The sequence below is a fragment of the Petaurus breviceps genome, unplaced genomic scaffold (assembly GCF_028583685.1).
Source record: "Petaurus breviceps papuanus isolate PSGF00001 unplaced genomic scaffold, PetGlider_PUasm1.0 90847, whole genome shotgun sequence".
In the NCBI taxonomy this organism is placed as follows: domain Eukaryota; kingdom Metazoa; phylum Chordata; class Mammalia; order Diprotodontia; family Petauridae; genus Petaurus; species Petaurus breviceps.
This window is the reverse complement of record NW_027187360.1, coordinates 22368896-22387160: the sequence shown is the minus strand read 5'-3', so window position 1 is coordinate 22387160 and position 18265 is coordinate 22368896. Positions and strand designations below refer to the sequence as shown.

Here is an 18265-nt window from a genome sequence, read left to right as displayed (position 1 = left end):
GGGAGTGACCAGAACAGCATCTGTGGAGAAAATGGGGTTAGATTTAGATAAGTTTGGCAGGATGAGTCAGGAGGCAAAACTGGGAATAAAACTTCATGGAAGAGTTTTGGGGACTAGTTATGCAGGTGTTCAAATTCTGATAGAAATGCAGTATGCAGTATTCCGTTCTCTGACAGTTGTGCCAACTAGAATATAGTAGTTATTATGGGCAAATCACTTCACTCTATAGCCCTATAGAAGTACAGTTAACATTCATTATCAGTTATTAGCACATGAATGCACTAAAAGGTGTGTTTATCCTTTATAACCACAATTCATTCTGGATCGCTCTTAGTTTATTTTTTAAAGTTAACTCAGTATTTCTTGGCTTACATGTGTTTGGTGTCTTTTGGCCATTTTGGAGAAATAGCAAAAAATGGTTTTTCATTCTGCCTAAATTTTTTACCTGACTTTTGTGATACTCATAAGTTAGTGTGGTACCTTTTGATAGGCAGAAATACAGATTTGTTATAGTAAACAAAATATTTTTCAATCCATACATTTATTGAATACCCATAATGTCTTCCAGGCATTGTGATAGTTTCTGATGATGCCAGGACAAAACCAAAACAGTCTTGGCCTACAAGGAGTTTGCATTAAACTTTCGCAACTATATATAGATGAAACTTACTAAATCATTATTAGGAAGGAGGTCTTGGTTGTGAAAGAAATGACTGATTTTCTGTAATTTAAATCTTTATCCAGTACTTTGAATGATGGTTTTGTAACACCTGGGGACCTTTCTGTGAACCTCAAAATAACATATACAGTGTTATTTCCCCAGATAGAATGTAAGCTCTTTAAGGTAGGGATTTGGGAAGGATTTTCTCTTTGCATTCCTAGGACTGAGCACAGTACCCTGGTATTTAGTAGGGATTTAAGAAATGCTTATTATTGTTAGACTGGGATGAGGAAATTTTCCTTCTAATACCATATTTTTCTTTGAAGTTTCATAATTGGAAGATGTCAGAATGAAAGTGTATTCCAGAGTCCGGTCCTTTGAATAGAAGACTCTTTTAGTAGACTTTTACCTTTTAAATGGTAGGCTAAATTAAAAACAAATTGTTAACTAACTTGTAATTTAATTGTTTAATTGGAACAATGATAGCTAAAATAATATCACTTGTTGTTAAGCAAGTACTAATTACCTTGAATTGTGAATTGGAGAGTAAAATTTCATAGCATGCAAATTATGCTGTGGTCAATCAAATGCATATCAGCTCACAAGTTTTAGTGCTTTTCATTTAGATATATAAAAATGTTACGGTTGATTCATATAAGCTACAATTGGGAGTTCAGGAAGACCTTCCACATTCAAAGAGTTTATATACTTCTTGATTCTGGCTTTCATATTCCAGGATTTAAATTATGGACAATTTAAAGACAATTTTTGTCCCTCTTACAAAGGTTTTTTTGTGACAGCAAATTGGGTGTTGAATACTTCACTTTGAAAGGCAGACAGCAAATTCAGAAGATAAAAACTGACCCAAAACCTGGCAGAGGAACCAGAAAAGTAGGAAAATAGTTACTGGAGCCTTTTCTCTTTCCTATGTTTTACGTTAGTGAAAGAAGCAAATAGTAAATAGCCTGAGCGTGAAAGGGGGATTTTTGTACTGTTGACTACTCTAAACCTTTTGTGAAAAAATCACACGATTTATAGTTTGAGAACTGATACTGATTTCCTAGCTCAAATAAAATTTGCCTTGAACTAAGCCCTAACTTATTAGTAGGTAAAATTGGGGAAAACGTTTGAAAAATTCTAATATTGATATAATCCTTCTCTTTCTGTCTGATAGTCCTTCCTTTTTCTCCTCTCCAGTCTTTTTTCCCTCACTCTTAGTAGTCAGGAGGAGCAGCATCCATTTCAGGAATTTTCCAAGAAGAATTTCCTCAGTGTTTACTTGAAAAATTGTATCAGGTAAAGAGCTTTAATGCATATAACTCATAGGACTCATTTGCATATAGCTAATCTGACTTTTTGTAAGATTTTTGAAGGAGGGTTTTCTTACCATTTACAGATCATTGATTTTCCTTATTTGTGGAAGGGAACCTGTACTATGGATAAATCTCTTTAATTTGGCTTTGGAATGTAATACATATTCTCTTGCGCCTTTTAAATTGTTTTTTCAAATTTTTGTTTTTTAAGCTTATGCAAGCAGAAATTTAAAAAGTGATTCCAGAATATGTTGAATGGTCAAAGGTAGATAGCCTAGGATTAGACAAACTTGCTATCAATGAGAGACAACATGAATAATAAAGTTTAGGGTTTTTATGCATAATAATATTTTTGGAGTAGGATTACTTTAGTATTTAGAACCATTTCAGTATAATTCTGTATTCTGAAAAGGTCCTATCTTGGGAAATGGTTAAGTTTTTTATACACGGAATTATATTTGTTATTGTATTTAAAAAGTAGCTACTGGGGCGGCCAGGTAGCACAGCTAGTAAGAGCACCGGCCCCAGTGTCAGGATGACCTGGAGATCGAATCCGGGCTCAGACACTTAACACCCATCCAGAAACACCTGGCTGTGTAACCTTGAGCAAGTTACTTAACCCCAATTGCTTAGGGGCGGCCAGGTGGCTCAGCGAGTAAGAGCACTGGTTCCAGTGTTGGGATGGCCTGGAGATCAAATCCCGAATTGAGACCAAATCCGGCCTCAGAGGCTCAGCACCACACCCAGAAATGGCTGGCTGTGTAACCTTGAGCAAGTTGCTTAACCTTGATTGCTTTAAAAAATAATAATAAAAAGTAGTAATCGGAAGTAGACATAATTTCCTAATTTGGAAAGGCAGTCTCAATGTATCAGTAAAGAAGTAGAGAGAAAAGACTATGTTAAGTGGAGGAATATAAATATAAAAAGCAGGCTTGTAAATTAGATTTTTATTCCTCACCTGCCCTCATGATTCATTCTCTTATCTCATGTCCCCTAATCCAAAGGGTAGTACAAGGTGCAAATATTGTACTGCCACTCTCAACTAGCCCAGTCTTAGCCTGGTTACAAGGCTGCTGTAGGTTAATAAGATGGCCATCTCTGAAACTCCCCTCTCCCATCACACATACATGAGACAGACAGTACCTGCCAGGCCACCCAGTGCATTATAGAAACACTCAGAAAAACTAAAGTTTCTGTTCTGCAGGTGTTTGCCCAAGTCCTGAATAAAAAGAGACTTTATTTAATCCAGGTCTAGACCCTTTCAACAAATTAGAGTTTGGGAAATGGCTTTGAACTTTGTGGTGTCAGGATCTTAGGATATGGAGCCCATTTTTGTTGAATTTGTGGTTCCTTATTGACCCATTTATCATCCTTGTTTTAGTCTGCTAATTTGACCCTTCTTCTTAATCCTAATATTTAGCAACCTATTGCATTTTGTTTAAGCTGCTTTTAAATATCCTAATTAAATAAATGCATTATTTTGAGTGTTAATTTTAATGCTTTTGATATTAAATATAAATTTTAGCTCATTTTTTCATCAAAGGTTGTATATAGTTGACAGTTTCATTTTAAATCTATAATAGAACTAAATGCATGTTTCCAATTAGCAGACTTCTATTTTTGTTGAGTAACAAAATATTTCAATTGACTGTAAACTAATACTTTAATTTTTGGATGCTAGACAATTTCTAGGAAAGACCTTAAAGTTGACTTAAGCATTCTCTTTTAAAAGTTAAGTTTTGTTGATACTTTTCTTTTTAACATCATAATCAATTCCAACTAGACTCCTTCCCAGCAATCCTCCTTTTGTTATAAAAGTAACATGGATGTGTGTGGGGGAAGAAGAGTGCTGGAGGAGGACCAGTTCAATAAAACCAGCCTGTAACAAGTTGACTATATCTGGTAGCACATGAAGCTTTCTATATCTGTAGTCTATCACCCTTCCAGTGGAAGGAGCAAGGAGGGAGAAACTCTTTTCCTGTGCCCATCTTCATCATTATTACATAGTATTCACTTTTGTTTTATTTTCTTTCTGTTTACATTGCTGTAGTTGTTGTATATATTGTTTCTTTGATTAAGCTTACTTCATTCTACCTATGAGAAGAGCGGTATTCCATTACGTTCGTGCATCGCTGTTCCTCAACTAATAACCCATTTTTTTTGCTACCACAAAAGTGCCATTATTAATATGTTGGTATATATGGGACCTTCCTCTGTCATTGGTAGCAACAGGATTTCTGGGTGAAAGCACAATCATTTTTTAAAATCTGTTTTTGTAATATTTTGGTTTTGATATAGCCAAGTTTTCCCCTGTTATCCTTCCCCTTCCAAAGAGCCATCACTTAAAAAAATTTTTAAAAGATCTAACTTGCAGTATTCTACCCATGGACCCCACCCCCACTCCCCTTTATCTTTTCAAAGGAGGGGGCAGTGTTTTTCCATATCTCTTCTTTGGAGGCATGCATATTTCTTCATAATTTTACATTTATCTTTGTTTTGTGGTGGTGGTTCTTTTCAGTTACAGTAATGTAAATGGAGTCATTTTGAGTGTATACTTTTACTGGCTCTGCTTATTTCACTTTGCATCAGTTGATGTCTTCCCATGCTTCACATTCATTGTTTCTTACAGCTCATTTCATAATAGTTGCATGATTCTTTTAGCCTTAAATGATTGACATCTACTTTGATTCAAGTTCTTTGTCACTGAAAAAAGTGCTTCTACAAATATTGTAGTGACCTTGTATATATGGAGTTACTCTTTTTATCTTTGACTTCCTTGGGGTATGTATAGCAGTGGAATATCTGAATTTTGATGGTATTTTAGCCATTTTATTTGCATGATTCCAAATTGCTTTCCAAAATGGTACAGTAATGCTTCATTGATGCTTAGTGTCCCTAAATATCCCTTTCAGTTTTTCTAGCTTATTGGTTGGGGGGCACCCAGCAGGTGGGGGTGGGGTAAAGTTTTCAATGTTAAAATATAAATGAGGAGGTCCTAAAAATTTAAAATATTTAATATTAGAGTTACTTTTAAGGAGGTTACTTTTTATGTGAAACTTTTGAATGAGGATATTGTAGATAAGATTAAATGTATCCATTTAGTGAGGGAGAAGAATTGATAGTTAAAGAATTAGTCTTAAAACTCTTATCTTCTTAACCATTTCCAGTCACACCCTCTCCTTTTTTTAGAGAATCTGGTAGTTCAAAAGGTAGAGAATATATTCTGGAGGGTCAGTTGAGGAAGGATTTACCTCAACTTGGAAATGGTAGGTTTAAGAACATAAGCTAGAGAGAAAGTTGCTAGGGTCAGAGCCAGAGTGATAACAACTAAGTTGGAATAGCCCAGCAGTCAACAGGGAGGTACTTGTAGACCAAACAGAAAAGAGCGGAGTCTTTCAGAGGCCAAAAGTGGAGCTAAAAGCAACAGCTCCAAATGTAGATTATACTTTACCAAAGAACTACAAACTCCACGTGTGTGAAAAGGGCAGTTTGAACCAAGTAAACAAACTAATGTAAATCTGTACACTTTTGAAACAACTTGTGTAGTACAATGGTTTGCAAATAAAAGGGTTCTATGTGGTGGAGGCTATACGCAAGTGCTTAAGGGGACCTGTCTCTTCACTTTTGAATAATGCCTCATTGAGCTTCTTTTTAACCAAAAGAAAAAAAAGAATATTCACTGGTGTTGGGCTAGGTACCTTTTATTGCTGCAAAGGTGAGAACCAGTATAACAAAAAGGTTTGTTCCACCTCTTGATATTCATAGGGATTTTAAAATCATCCTTAAGTGTCCTAGGTTAATGGGGGAGGGGGTTCCCTTAGGTTTGATGCACTAGTCAGACTTGGTTTTGAAGGGCAAGTTAACCATTTGAACTATTGGGTTGAATATGAATTTGTAATGTATAGTTTTCTTTTTCTAATTTTTTAAGTTCTTGAAAAATATGCTGTTTTAAGTATTATAACATATAACCTTTGTTTGGCATCATTTGGGTTTTTATTTTAGTATTATCTTTTCCTTTTTCTCCTTAAAAATTGAAGCAAAGACATCACAGAAATTTTCTAAAACTACAGTTACTGTTGCAAAAAAAAATGCCTAAAAATCTCAGATAACTAAACATAACACTGCACCAAAGTTTACCTCTGACTGGCTGGAAAAGAAGAGGGAAATAACCTGACTGGATTCTAGTTCCAGCTCTGTGTGTTCTTGGGCAAAACACCATACTTCTCTTGGCTTTTACTTTGTATACCTATAAAAGAGTTGTGCTAGATGACCTATAAGAGCTCCTTTAGCTTTAAAATTTCATGAAAGTATGCTTGGAGTAAAAATCTTTCCAGAATTACCACACATTTTTCCCCTCAAGTGGCAAGTCCAGCCCAAATTATATACCTGTTTCTTATACTTAACACTCCAACTCTTGTAAATCTCCAGGCCTTTTGCCAAGGTGTCTCTCATTCTTAGAATGTACCCCCTACTTACCTAGAATTCCTAGTTTCCTTTCAGGGTCAGTCTCCAGTGCCACCTTTAATTTGAACCTGCCCCATCCAGCCACCCCCACCAAAAAAAAAACCACAAAACAACCACTAATCAATTCCCCTCCAAAATTACCTTGTTTCTATTTTGTCTTCGCTTATTTTTGTACATTATTTCTCACACCTAGAAAGTAAGCCCTTTGAGGGTAGGGACTGTTAGACTTTTGTATCCCTCTAGCACATCACATGGTTACGTCAAAAGTGCCTTAATAGGTGCTTGGTGATTGATTGAAATGCTTTACAGCTTAAAAATAAATTATCTAGTCCTAACAGTACCTGACTTCTGGTTTAAGAAAGTTTTTTTGAAAGTGAAAGTAAATTGCATTTCTGATGTTTCTTATTGTAGTTTATGTGCTGAGTATGACCCGAGTGTATGATTCTGAATTTCCTATCCTAATGATTTGTCATAGTAATTTTGCATAATACGTTTTTACTACAAATATGGTCATAGGTGAAATTGATGTTCCCTTTAGTATCCAAAGAGAATTTGAAGACCTGTCCCTCAGAAGTAAGACCTGATAAGTTCTAAGAATTAGGGAAACTAATGTTATTCCTGATTTAGCCATATAAGCTGTTCATTTACTTGTGACAGTTCAGGGGTCACCCATAGCTGCAGTAGAATTGGGTCTTGTTTAATTTTGAAGTTTCCTTTTTAAGCTTTAGTTTTAAACATATGTAGTAGGTGGGTGAGGAAGCTATTAAAAGTGTGGCTTTTGGTAAAGAACTAGTTTCAAGGCATCAGCCCCTTTCTTTACTTGCTCACTTGAGCATTTTGAAAGCAGTTTTGAACATGGGCAGCCATCAATGTTACGCCGATATAAAAATTGAAAATTTGAGATTTTGGTTGAATGTTTCTAGGTGTTTCTTTTTCTTTCTACATTCCAGTATCTATTTATAAATTACATGTCAGGTTTTTTTTGCCTTTTTAATGGGTGATTTGATAATAGTAAATAATATTAGATCACCTAAAAACCTGAATTACTAGCCCTAACTAACCCCACTCAGATTTAAAAGAGGAGTTTTTAACCTTCCATCCACAGACCCCCAATAAATCATGGATTAATTTTGTGAGATTTATGCACTTTCATGGGGGGGCAAATTAGATCTTTATTCTCACTGACCTCTAACTGAAATTTAGCAGTTACTTTAAGTTAATGTAGACAACAAATTTGATTCTGATAAGGATGTAGGTTTTACCAGACTGCCAAAGAGCTCCAAGACACAAAAGAAATTAACTTCTGATCTAAAATATGATGTGTAGTACACTGTTTCCATTTATTTGTCATTTGTGTCAGTCTATAAGTGTATTCGCTTGAGGGGCTATGCCCTATTATGATATTTTTTTTTAGATGCTACCTCTTTTTTATGTGAGCTTATTAAAAGGCTATTGGTGGAGACCACATCAATAAATGGAAAGGAAAAAAAGCAGTATTTTGACCCTCCTTTTCAATAAGATGGTAACAGACTCTGTTTTCTGTAGCTGCTCAGCTAAGATGTCTATAATGGATGGCTTGGAGAGGTACTTTCTGTCTGAATGAAACTTCTCCTTACATGTAACTCAATGTCGGTTTCTCACATAAAGCATTGTTTAGCAGATATTTCGTGTTTGTCATGTCATTTTATGATTATTTCTTTGGGCCTCATCTTTTACTAGCCTGTAAGTTCCATGAGGGAAAGGGTAATATTATCTAATTATCTGTTGAATAAGTGAATGTTGTGAGGGGGAAAAGCTATTGCTAGCTTATGTGGAATTTTCTGAGGTATAACCACATTAATGAGTTGTATTAAAGAGGAAAAAAGGGTGAGTAACACAGAGATTGAATCACAATTTGACACAATAACTACAAGTATTCTTTTCCACCTTGTCCCAGGCCTTTATTACTCTGTCTCTCCTTCCTCCCTACCTTTTAGTGTTCCTTGGGGTACCTTGTTTTAGGAAGAAAAATGAATGAGATTGATAAAAAATGGTAAGCCATTAAGAATTCAGTACACGTTTTTGCCACCAGATGGGGCAAAATATTTTTTTTCATACTGTCTTCCATAAAAAGTAATGTAGTCTCCTTCCTATAAAAATAAATGAAATTAATCAACGCTATACTAACCAAGGATACTTCAAGAGACTTTTTTTAAGCAGGTAAATAGTGTCACAATTCAATTCAGCAAACATTTTTTAAGTATTTACTATGTTCTAGCACTGTGCTGCTGGGCACTGGGGATACAAAGAACAATCTTTTCATCAAGAAAGAAACTTACTTTCTGCTTGGGGAGGGAAAAGTGAGGTACTAAGTTTCTTCAGCAAAGTAGGAGGTGCTTAGCTATCAGGAGAATGGAAGGGGACTCCAGTTGGGGAATCTCAAAGACTAATTAGAGTGAGTCCTACTTAATGACTAGACATTCAGAAAATGGAATTGAAAACACTACTTACTGTTTTTTAAAATTTGCGACTGTTGATTTGTAAAGTTGGTCAAAATTTATTTTAAAAATACTAGAGTCAGGTGGAATTACTTTTCTATTAGCTTACTTGTATGGTGAGTTGGAGATTCTGAACAAATTGATAAGATAATAGTGATTCAGGGAAGGAAAGAAGAAAAATTGTTAGTAGCAATCAACCCCCTTAATTTTGATAGTTGATCTTTTGTTACCAGCAGTGAAGTACAACTTATATTCTTTGCACAGGTATCCGTGTTCTAATGTAAATTTGATAGTAGTTGTTTTAGAGCATAGTGAGGTCAGCTATACTTGATCAATAATTTGATTTAATTGAGGCTGCAGTTGTGGGTAGTTATGGATGAGATGCTTCCGAGATGAGAAATCTGAGGAGGGAAGGGACTGAAATGCTTTGATTATTAAACTGGATAAAAATTCAACATGTTTCTGAAAAGAAACATTAGAAAAATAGTATTCAATTTGTAGGTTGATAATTTTATTTTATGATGATAAGGAAGGAGGGGATAAGCACTTATATAACACCTGTCATGTGCCAGGCATTGTAGTGCTTTAAAAATGTTATTTGATCCTTTGAGGGAGGTGCACCTATTTTCCCCATTTTTACAGTGGAGGCAAACACATTCAGTGACTTACCCAGTGTCACACAGATAGTATTAGTGTCTGAGGCATAGGATTTGAACTCATTTCTTCTTGATTCTAGGACCATGTTTTATCCACTGTGCTACCTACCAGTGGATGTAATGTTCATTTTTGTGAAATGGTTTTCTCTTGCTTTATATCTGTATTGCAATTTTTTTTCTAGTCACTCAAAGCTTACTTAAGTTTGGAGTAGCATAGCATATTTAGTGTAATCAACAAAGAGAGAGTCATAAGATTATCAGATATAGAACTGTTAGGAACATTTGACCTTGCCTTATTTATCTCATCTTTTAGAGAAAGGAAACTGAGGTCCTGACAGGTTAAGTGGTTTGTACAAGGTCATACAGCTAATAAATAAAATAGCAAATTCTGGATAAGAACGCCATCAAACTTGTAATTTGGTCTTCTTCCATGAATTTACAAATTCTCAGAGGGATATTCCTTGTTGTTCCTTTTTTTAAAAAAACAGTGAATATAATTTTGCATAGTCCTCTACTGTAAGTAAATTTTAGTAACCTAAAATAATAGTGGCTGTCTTAATTTACCAGTAACTTGTCTGAGGTAAAGCTATAGAAAAGTACAGAAGACTGCAAAAAAGTAATATTTACTACTGTTTCTTTAAAAAGAATGATTTGGAATGTTACAGTGTAGGTTCCAGGGTAACTAGGGGAGACAGCAGTTAAGGAGAAGGCAGTTGGAGTGAATTTGACTAATAGGTAAGATGTGTGAGACCTGAGCTCCAGTAGCACTTTGGTAATAGGGAAAGATATTAGTGGATTAAATAAATTAAAGGGGTTTATGAAGATTCGGGACTATTTTAGTAAGTAATTACTCATTTTCATGTTGTTTCTGGATTATTCTTTAGGGTTTTATGACCAAGTAGTTAGGGATATGTGAAAGAAAATATAGAAGGTAAATAGTGTAATGTTAGTGGTTCATTTGTGTTTAGCTAGTCTTGTTCATAATAATCATGGGCATACTTTCTATTTCCTTGATAAAAGTTTATTTTAAAAATAATTTGGGTCTCTTCAAAACAAAGATTGGAATTCTGAAAAGATTTGAGATGACAAATTACCAATGATTTCTTTGAAAGTAGTCATATTTGACATTTGATGAATATTAGATTTAAATTTGCACTATTGATAACTCCACATTGATGAAGAAACATTTTTATCACCACCAAAAATTAACCCCTTTTAAGTTTGTGATTTGGTCCTACAAAAACACCTTTCAAACCCAAACCAGCATACTTGCAGAATAAAGGAATGCTTGTTTATGTTGAGTATTTCCCTTACCATTGTAGATGACAATTTTGTTCCAGTCTTTAATTATTCATTTCTTTCCACATTAGGAATTTTTTAACTTTTTGGTCTTGGGACAATCCCTTTATACTCTTAATCATTAAGGAGCCCCAAAGAGTTTTTGTTTATATGAGTTAAATCTATTGAGAGATGATACTAATTGAGTATTCATACTTATAGCTAAATCTTTAATTTACAAATCTTTTAAGCTTTGGATAAATCCACTGTATGCTTCTGAGAGAATGAGAAGGAAAAGGCAAATAATTAATGTCTTGGTATTATTATGAAAATAGATTTGGTTTCACAGACCCCTCTCAAAGGTCTTGGGGGAACTTCTCAGGAGTTCCCCAGACCATACTTTGAAAATGAGAACCACTTCCATTGTTTGTTGTCCTTTCTCATACTCACCATGTGCCTAAAAGAACTAACTCTGAATATAAGGATATTGGCGGTATGCAACATAACAAGAACCAAGTATCAGTTTTTAGCTAGGGAAAGAGAAAGTCTTGGTCAGCCTGGTGTGGGGTATGATGGCTATCTTCAAGTATTAGAGATAAGGATTAGACTTGCTTTGTTTGACTGCAGAGAGAAGCAGATTTCTGCTTATTTAACAATTGTAGTTTCTCAAAATTAGGGAAGTAATGATTAACCTTCATTATAGACCTTCAGTGAAAGACTAAGGGACCATTTTCTTGGGATGTTAGTTAGAACAAAATGTTTCAATATACAGATTTGACTAAATCACCTGAGTTCCCTTTCAGTTCTTGAATTTCTGTGGTCGCTTGTCTATGAACCAGAGCTACATTTACCTTCTCATCTGTCTGGCCTAGTATTGCCAGATTAATCTGCTTTTATCATGTCACAAGAACCTTAGTGAATTCCCTATTGCGTATCATTTATCTAAGAGATTCTGGCTTTCAAAATCCTAATTTAGGTCTACCTGTCCAACCTTATTTTCAACATATTCTAGTCATGTCAGTCTCTTCCTCTTTTTTCCCCCTTCTCTTCTAGGTTATATTCATTCCCGTCTTTAAGGTATTGTTCACTCTTCTGCTACTCCCAATGAATAAAAAGGCCTTTCTTTCCCTTACTTACATCCTCCATGTCCCTTTAAAATTCATTCTTCCTTACCACATACTCCACAACCTGTTTTTGTTCTTTCCTTTCTCTTTAACAGCTGTTGTACTCAGAGCCAACATTACACCATTTTACATTTGGTTTTTGAAATTTTTATTTTTGTTTCTTAACTAGTTTGTAAACTTTTTAAGGATAGGTGTTATACTTTATTCTCCTGTCATCAGCACAATCCTTTCACACACAGACACATACAACACTGGTTACAGTTTTTCTCCTAGTGGAAAATTATGTTTAATTTCATGAATACAAAATTCAAAATATTTTAAATAATTCTAAAGGTGCTGTGTTACTATTTAGTGCCTGTGGTGGAAGAGTAGTTTTTGTAAAACCTGTTTTGATTTCTTTCAGGAGCTTACTTCAAGTGAAACTTTGGTTGATACACCTAGATCGTTTGAGTTGACATCAAGACAATCCTGTTTTGTTTGGGGTTTGTTTTTTGTTGTTTTGCTTTAAATTTGGGTGTGTGTTTTTCTAAGTCTTTCAAACTGTAAACATTTTGTGAATTTTGCTGTGTGGTTCTCCGCTTCTTTCTTCACTATATTCCATTTTATTTAGAACTGCAGGAAGATATTACCCAACTATGATATTGAGTCAGGTAAAGTGTGAAATGATAACAGTTTTAGTTTCTTTATTACTTAAAAGTTTTATTTATTTTTTAGACTTTTAACTTTTTGTTTTTGGAGGGGGGTGGGCAAGGCAATTGGGGTTAAGTGACTTGTCCGAGGTCACACAGCTAGTAAGTGTCAAGTGTCTGAGACTGGATTTGAATTCATGTCCTCCTGACTCCAGGGCCAGTGCTCTATTCACTGCACTCCATAGTTGCCCCTTTTGTTTCCTTAACTTTTATTTAAGGAAATAAGTATTCCTATTTGACTTGGGAATTTTTCAGAATATCTCAGACCTCAAGGATGTATTAATTTGGATTTTTGTTCATTTATGTAACTACTTTATAGCTGACCCTCACACTAATACCATTTATGCAGTGTAGCCTTTGACAAAATGGATCTCTTAGTGACAGTTTACAGTTTGAACTTGGAGAATAAACATTTATCATAAATGAAAAAGTCTTCACATAAACTTTGCTTTTCATTTGCAAATATTTACAAAAATTGGCCAGATGCAGTTTATAGAAATAATGTTAATATTCAAAAGATTCCTTTCTACAAAGGCTAGGTGAACCTATTGTAAATAATTGTAGAGTGAGTTATCCTTAAAGACATAGGTAATTGACATAGGTAACTGAAACTAAGAGTATATTAGAGAATTAATTTTTTATGTGTAGTAGAATACTGTGATTTAGGTGCTGGTACAAATTAAAAAAAAACTTAATACATGATCTAATGACTTTGGGTCTTGACCCATAGTTTAAGAAGTGCTTGAAGTGGTCTCAAGTGGAAAAAGTTTTAGAAGCCCTGATGAATAGGATGATAATGACAAATACATAAACAACTTATAAAATAATATATGGTGAATTCATAAGGAGTGTGAGTGAACAAAGTCTTTATCAATCAAGCATTTATTAAGTACCTATTACTGTATGTCAGGCACTGTACTAACTACTGGGTATAAAAAGACAAAGTATTCAATCTTCTCAAGGAGCTTATGCTTGAAGAGACAATGTGTACATATAAGTATATGCAGAAGGAAAAAAAGTTAGTGGTTGGTATCAGGAAAGGATTCCTGTAGAAGGTGGAGCTTGAATGCAAGTAGTATCCTAATGTGTATGAAAGCTTAATACTTTTGGGTGGTTGGGATGAAGAGATGCTTCTGCTAGGAAAGAGTGAACATTTGAATTAGATTTTAATAGATGGGAAGGAATTTAATACCTGTTCTGAGAAAAGTTAATTAGTGATCATTTGGTATCAACAGTAAGCTTAGCGAATGCTGGGTTGATGTGAGGATGTTAATAACTTGAAATCTTTAGAATATATACACAGGCAGGCTGTATATTTTTAGATGTCTTGTTTATCACTGGAATGACTAACACTTATAAAGACATACTCTATATAAGCATAAGTACTGAAGAGAAGATAGATTGATCTCTTTCTTCAATAAAACTACTGTTTTAGTGGGGAAGATAGGACACATACACATAACTACAATAGAAATTTGAATGTAAATGCATAAGAGAAGTATAGTAAGAGACTATACATACTCTTGCCTTCATCACTTAAACAGGTCTTCCTGAACATGAGCAGAACAGTCAAACGTGAAGTGGTAACTGCTTCTGTTTTCATCATCAAGTACTTACATATGCTATTTGTGGTGTATGGTACAAAGCATAATAACCCATCATCACAAATAAAGTTAATTTTGTATATTTTTAGGATTATACTTATAGAACTCTGGTATTCCTGTGATGGAACATGCTGTAAATCCAGAATCATCAGCAGCATTTAAATCTGAGTCAAGCTTGGACAATATGGAAAGTAATTCCCAAGGTATTTACTTTTATTTAAAGTAGAAAACTATTTACATGTAATCCTCAAAATGCTAGTGAAAAACCTGAAAGCCAACTTCTGAACTCTAAAATATGAATTTAATGTAAAGATTCACTTTTCCATAGATGAAAACTGGTGGGGTGGTTTTGGTTGCCTTTTGCACAAATGGGTCATACATATAAAATATTATTCAAAATGTAATTTGGCACAAATAAATATATCTAAATCCTGACTTTGCCATTTGCTGCATGACCCGCAGGCAAGTCATATCATTTCTTTGGGCCTTGATTTCCTCATCTGTAAAATAAGAGAATTAGACTAGATGACCTGGAGGTTTCTTTCCAGTCCTCTTATCTGTTGTGTGCATGCCATACTGATGAGAAACAAATAATTTTAAAAGATTTATAAATTCATAATTTTGCTTTTTTTGTTAGGTTTGGATGATAAAGGTGACCCAAGCAATGATGAGGCTCCAAAAGCAATTAAACCCACAAGTAAGGAGTTTAGGAAGACATGGGGTTTTCGCAGAACTACTATTGCTAAACGTGAGGGTGCTGGAGATGCTGAAATAGAGTCCCTGGATCAGCAACCACAACAGCAGCAACAAAGCCTCTCCCTTCGTCGAAGTGGGCGGCAGCCCAAGCGTACAGAAAGAGTAGAAGAATTTCTTACAACAGTTAGGAGGAGAGGAAGAAAAAATGTTCCTGTTACCCTAGAAGATTCAAGTGAACCAGCCTCCTGTCCAGTTACTGATGTAGAAACTGCTTCTGAAGGAAGTGTGGAAAGCACTCCAGAAACTAAAACTGGTCAGAAATCTGACTCCAGAAATGTTAAGGGTCAACCCACTGCAGTTACAAAAGAAACAAAAGATGATGATGATGAAGAAGATGATGACACTTCTGATAGTGACAGTGATGGATTGACATTAAAAGAACTTCAAAATCGGCTTAGAAGAAAGCGTGAACAAGAACCCTCTGAATTGACCCTGAAAGGTATACAAAATCGCCTAAGGAAGAAACGTCGTGAAGAGGATCCCACAGAAACTGTTGATGTTGAGGCAGGTAATACAGTGGAAACTGAGGTGCCCAATAAGCAAGAACCTGAGACGGTGGATCAAGTAGCTGTGCCCCAGGAGTCTAAAGAAGACCAGGATATTAAGTTGGAGGGAAAAGCTCCTCAGGGAATCAAAGATGAAGAACCTGAAGAGTTAGTGAAGCGGAAACCTGAATGTGAGGTTTATGACCCTAATGCATTATATTGCATCTGTCGTCAACCTCATAACAACAGGTAGGTAGTTGGTAAATAGAAAAATGTTTTTGCCTTTAAGTTTATTCAAGTGATAAAAGATTTCAAAGAGGCAGTCCTTATTGATAAATGGTACAAATTATAGAATGGTTATTTGAATTGAAAGTTAATTGATATCTAAATGAGATTTTTTTTTCAGTTTCATAAAGTTGATAGTCATTTGATTCTGTTTTTTCGTATCTGATATATTTTTTTAAAAAATTTTTCAGATTTATGATTTGCTGTGACCGGTGTGAAGAATGGTTTCATGGTGATTGTGTAGGGATTTCTGAAGCTCGTGGGAGGCTTTTGGAAAGGAATGGAGAAGATTATATCTGTCCAAATTGCACCATCCTGCAAGTACAGGATGAGACTGCTTCAGAATCTGATCAGCAGGAAACTAAGTTTAGACATGAAAATGCTGATGGTACAGAGCTGACAAGTATAGGAACAATAGAGCAAAAATCCAGTGAAGATCAAGGAATCAAGGGTAGAATTGAAAAAGCCGCCAATCCAAGTGGCAAGAAAAAGCTCAAAATATTTCAACCTGTGAGTATTTTGCCTTAAGATTTTTAAAAGCTGGACTTTAAAGAATTATGGTGTCAATTTCATGCTTCTTAAAACCCACAACATTGGAATTAATCTTCCTGAAACCAATTATCTGAAACTTATTACCGATTAGTAAATGTAAGCAAATATTTAGTGGATATTGTTTAAATATGGCTTATTTCCCATTTAATATTTTTTATTAAATTCAGAAAAATGGGTATGCCACTGTTGCTGCTACTTTTTGACCAAACTTCTCTCTGAGTAATTCTTATGACTTGTAATCTGCATTATCACAAAATCTCTCAGAGATGGAAGGACCACATTTTATTATAATTCCAGAAACAAGCTAAAATCATCATGGCCATTAAGAATTAAAACTACCTGGAATACAATTTTATATGTTAACCAAAAAAAGGCATAGGCTCTTTATATTCTGTGTCTTCCTTTTTCCTTTAAATTTTTTTTCACATAAGATTTTCTTGTTTTGAGGCCCAGAGCACATAATTTAAGTATCAGATGTGAGAGACAGGTTTCGTTTGAATGAATTAGCTAAAACTATAGGGATTTTTATATTGATAAATGAGTTTCTTTAGAAATTGCATGTGATTTTGTTTTTGACTATTTGTGTATTTGCAGAAGTATGTGCCAAAAAATGGGTAGGAGTATGAATGATTCATATTGATAACTAATGAGTAAATGAAGATAAAGTTTAGTGATGATGATGATGGTGATGATAATATATTTATATGCTTCTAGTGTCACTTGACTGGAACAGAGTAATCCAAATGTGATAATATAAAGTTCTTTTATAATTCCAATTATGTTATTTAAATATATTGTACATTTCAATCTGCAGGTTATTGAGACTCCTGGTGCCTCAAAATGTATTGGTCCTGGTTGTTCCAGTGTGGCTCAACCTGACTCAGTATATTGTAGTAATGATTGTATTCTTAAACATGCTGCAGCCACCATGAAATTTTTGTCTGCTGGCAAAGAACCAAAACCAAAAGTAAAAGAGAAGCCAAAATTGAAACCTGAAAAATGCAGTCTTCCAAAATCTGGTGTTCAGGTAAGCTAGCTATTTTGGACAAACAAAAAAATGAAGTAAATGATATTCATAGCTAATACTGTTATAACTAAATAGTTTGACTTTCTTCTTTATTAAACTTTCCATCAGAGCCATCATAGGGAACAGATACTAACTACATTTAGTAGTTCTTTCTGCCTTCTAGTCAAGGGGCTAATGCACTGGAGAAGTAGGCAGTGCAAGGAAGGAGGCAAAATATAGGCTCTGTAATATAGCTAATTGATTGTCTCTCAGGGAATTGAAAATTATTACTCAGTATACACAATGTATGGATAGTGGATAAATGTCATAAATTAGGAGATTTAGAATTGTAAGGAATCCTCAAAGGTTGTTTGCATAGATAGATAGATCTATATATCCTAAAATCACAAATCCCATCTACATTAAGTGGTCACTCAGCCTGTGTTTGACCATCTCCAGTAACCTGTGGGGGCAGCCACTCCAATTTTGGACAGTTTTCGTTTTGAGGAAATTTGTCCTTATGTTAAGCTGAAATCTATCTTTCTGTTACTTCTGCCTATTGCTTCTCATATTCCCTTCTAGGGCCAAGGAGAAAATTCCAGTCCTTTCACGTGGTGACCCTGAAGATAACTTAAAATGTTTAGTCATCTCCTTTAAAATAGTTTTGAGTTCTTAACTTGTTCCAGTTTGTGAATGTTCTTTTTCAAATTTGTCATCCAGAGTTGAACACATTACTTAGATTTGGTTTGATCAGAGTACAGAAGGACTGCCACTTCATCCTTTTGTACTAGATACATCTATTTAAACCTAAGAGCACATTAGCTTTTTTGGTTATTAGATCACTCAGATATATGGTGGTTTTACTCAATTAACATTCCCCCAGGAACAGTATAGTAACAAATGTTAATTGTAATA

The 18265-nt window shown here is 34.7% G+C and overlaps 1 protein-coding gene across 7 annotated transcripts in view; it reads left to right on the top strand.

Annotated features, from left to right (window-relative positions):
• Nucleotides 1–18265, top strand: part of DIDO1 (death inducer-obliterator 1) — a 70777-nt gene that overhangs the window by 14659 nt on the left and 37853 nt on the right. For 3 of the 7 annotated variants that reach the window (XM_069072573.1, XM_069072572.1, XM_069072570.1), the window contains 5 exons: nucleotides 12377–12455; nucleotides 14356–14469; nucleotides 14904–15756; nucleotides 15984–16302; nucleotides 17159–17371. In XM_069072573.1, coding sequence (XP_068928674.1) covers nucleotides 14388–14469; nucleotides 14904–15756; nucleotides 15984–16302; nucleotides 17159–17371 — 1467 coding nt within the window. In that variant the 5' untranslated portion in view covers nucleotides 12377–12455; nucleotides 14356–14387. Of the gene's footprint in view, nucleotides 1–1863; nucleotides 1958–12376; nucleotides 12456–14355; nucleotides 14470–14903; nucleotides 15757–15983; nucleotides 16303–17158; nucleotides 17372–18265 lie in introns of those variants that run through there. The other 4 variants (XM_069072571.1, XM_069072569.1, XM_069072575.1 and 1 more) reach the window with 2 other exon arrangements.